A 1,724-nucleotide genomic window follows, 5' to 3' on the forward strand; every position below is an offset into this window, starting at 1 on the left:
GGGGGCCTGTGGACACCAGCCTGCTTGTGAGCTGCTCCGCTTTCCCCACCAGCTTCTATGACGTCCAGCCCCAGCAAACCAAACGGAAGAAACCACCAGCAAAGAAACTCGTTTTGGAGCAGGAGGTGGAGAATAGCGTGCCACTGAGTGTGGGGAAGGGCTTTGGGGCAGAGCAGGATGAGGTGAAGGAGCCGGCTGTGCTGGAGGGACAGCTGCCTCCTGTGAAAGAGCAGCTCTTGGAGCCTTCCCTCAACCTGGCTGGGGACACCCAGCCCAGCTCCCTCCTGGAGGAGCTGATGAAGGCCGAGAAGGACTGGATGCATGGAGCGCAGGGGACCGAGAAGCCAGCAGGAGATGATCCTCAGCTAAAGGAGCATGACCCCTGCTCTGGAGGGAGGAAAAGCCCCAGTACCTGCAGTACCTTGGACCAAAGCGAAGGGGAAGATGTGAGCCGAGGGAGCTCACAGCTTAGTGGTAAGTGTTGAAGGGAGTACGGAGGGCCCTGTTGTGCTGGAGCCACCTACGCTGGCAGCAGGGAGGGCTTGTTGATGGCCCACATTTCTCCCAGCAAGCAGAGCACCTCTGGGACCCAGGGGGACAGAAGAGCAGGGGGCTGTGAGCTGGCCTGCCCTTTGGCAGCTCTGTCCTGCAGAATGAACGGTACCGACCTGAAGTGGGGTGGAGGGCTGCCTTGCTCATCTGGTCTTTATTTATATTTTTCTCTTTCTCCCCCTTTTGCAACTCTAGCGGTCGAATTCCCAGCAGCTCCCAACACCAAAGCAGAAGGTGAGTGGGGGGCTGTCCCATCTAACACCAGTGGAAGCGGCTAGCCTGACCACAGCCAGACCTGCAGCAGGTAAGGTGGTTTCTGACCGCTGTGTCTCTCCCTGACCAGACGACGACGCCTGGGATCTGATCACCTGCTTCTGCTTGAAGCCCTTCGCGGGGAGGCCCATGATCGAATGCAACGAATGCGCTACCTGGATCCACCTCTCTTGTGCCAAGATCCGCAAGTCCAACGTGCCTGAGGTTTTCATCTGCCAGCGCTGCCGCGACGCCAAGCAGGAGATTCGCCGCTCGAACCGAGCGCGGACGGTGCCCCGCAAGCGCTTCTGTGACTGAAGCTCCTCCAGAGCAGGGAGGCCAGGGGTCCCCTTTCTGAACCGAAGACTGTAGCCCTGTTTGGGTAGACAATCAATGCACAGGAAGGGCAGAGGAGGGACTGTGCCGCGGGGCTGGGCTGTCCCCCTCGCACGTCTTGACTCCTGGAAGCTGCCACGTGCATCCTCCCTGGGGATCGCGTTGGCCGTAGAGCTCGGGTACCACAGAGGTGCTGGGTGGAGAGGAGGGTGGTCCAGCCGTGCACTAGGTCACTTGGAAACATCTCTGTCCTTGCACGAAGCTCAGTGCCTTTCCCCCAGGGCAGACAAGGAGAACCTAGTCTAAGTAGTTTTTCCTGTGGTGTGGTGGAAGCGTACACTTATCCCAGGACGTGACACTCTCCCCACCCCTTCCTCCTTTTTGCTTACTTTTCCTTGCCTTCGACCTTCGGGTGGGCTGCGATGGCAAAGCCCCAGTGACCCAAGTTCTCCAGCAAGTGGGTGCAGCCCAGGAGAGCTCCCTCCATGTTGCGTGCTGCTCTCCTGGATGGGATGGGAAGGGACGTTAGTCCTGCTGATGCCTGAAGCAGATCAGGGCTCTGTGTCTTGGGGGTACTGGTGGAG

At 59.2% G+C, this 1,724-nt stretch overlaps 1 protein-coding gene across 1 annotated transcript in view; it reads left to right on the forward strand.

Moving 5' to 3' along the window:
- Positions 1-1,122, forward strand: part of LOC103776045 (PHD finger protein 13-like) — a 1,557-nt gene extending 435 nt beyond the window's left edge. Inside the window, exons 3-5 of the mRNA XM_008943532.1 lie at positions 53-474; positions 748-786; positions 896-1,122. Coding sequence (XP_008941780.1) covers positions 53-474; positions 748-786; positions 896-1,122 — 688 coding nt within the window. The remainder of the gene's footprint in view (positions 1-52; positions 475-747; positions 787-895) is intronic.
- Positions 1,123-1,724: the final 602 nt, after the last annotated feature.

Source organism: Merops nubicus, unplaced genomic scaffold (assembly GCF_000691845.1).
Source record: "Merops nubicus isolate BGI_N331 unplaced genomic scaffold, ASM69184v1 scaffold24447, whole genome shotgun sequence".
In the NCBI taxonomy this organism is placed as follows: domain Eukaryota; kingdom Metazoa; phylum Chordata; class Aves; order Coraciiformes; family Meropidae; genus Merops; species Merops nubicus.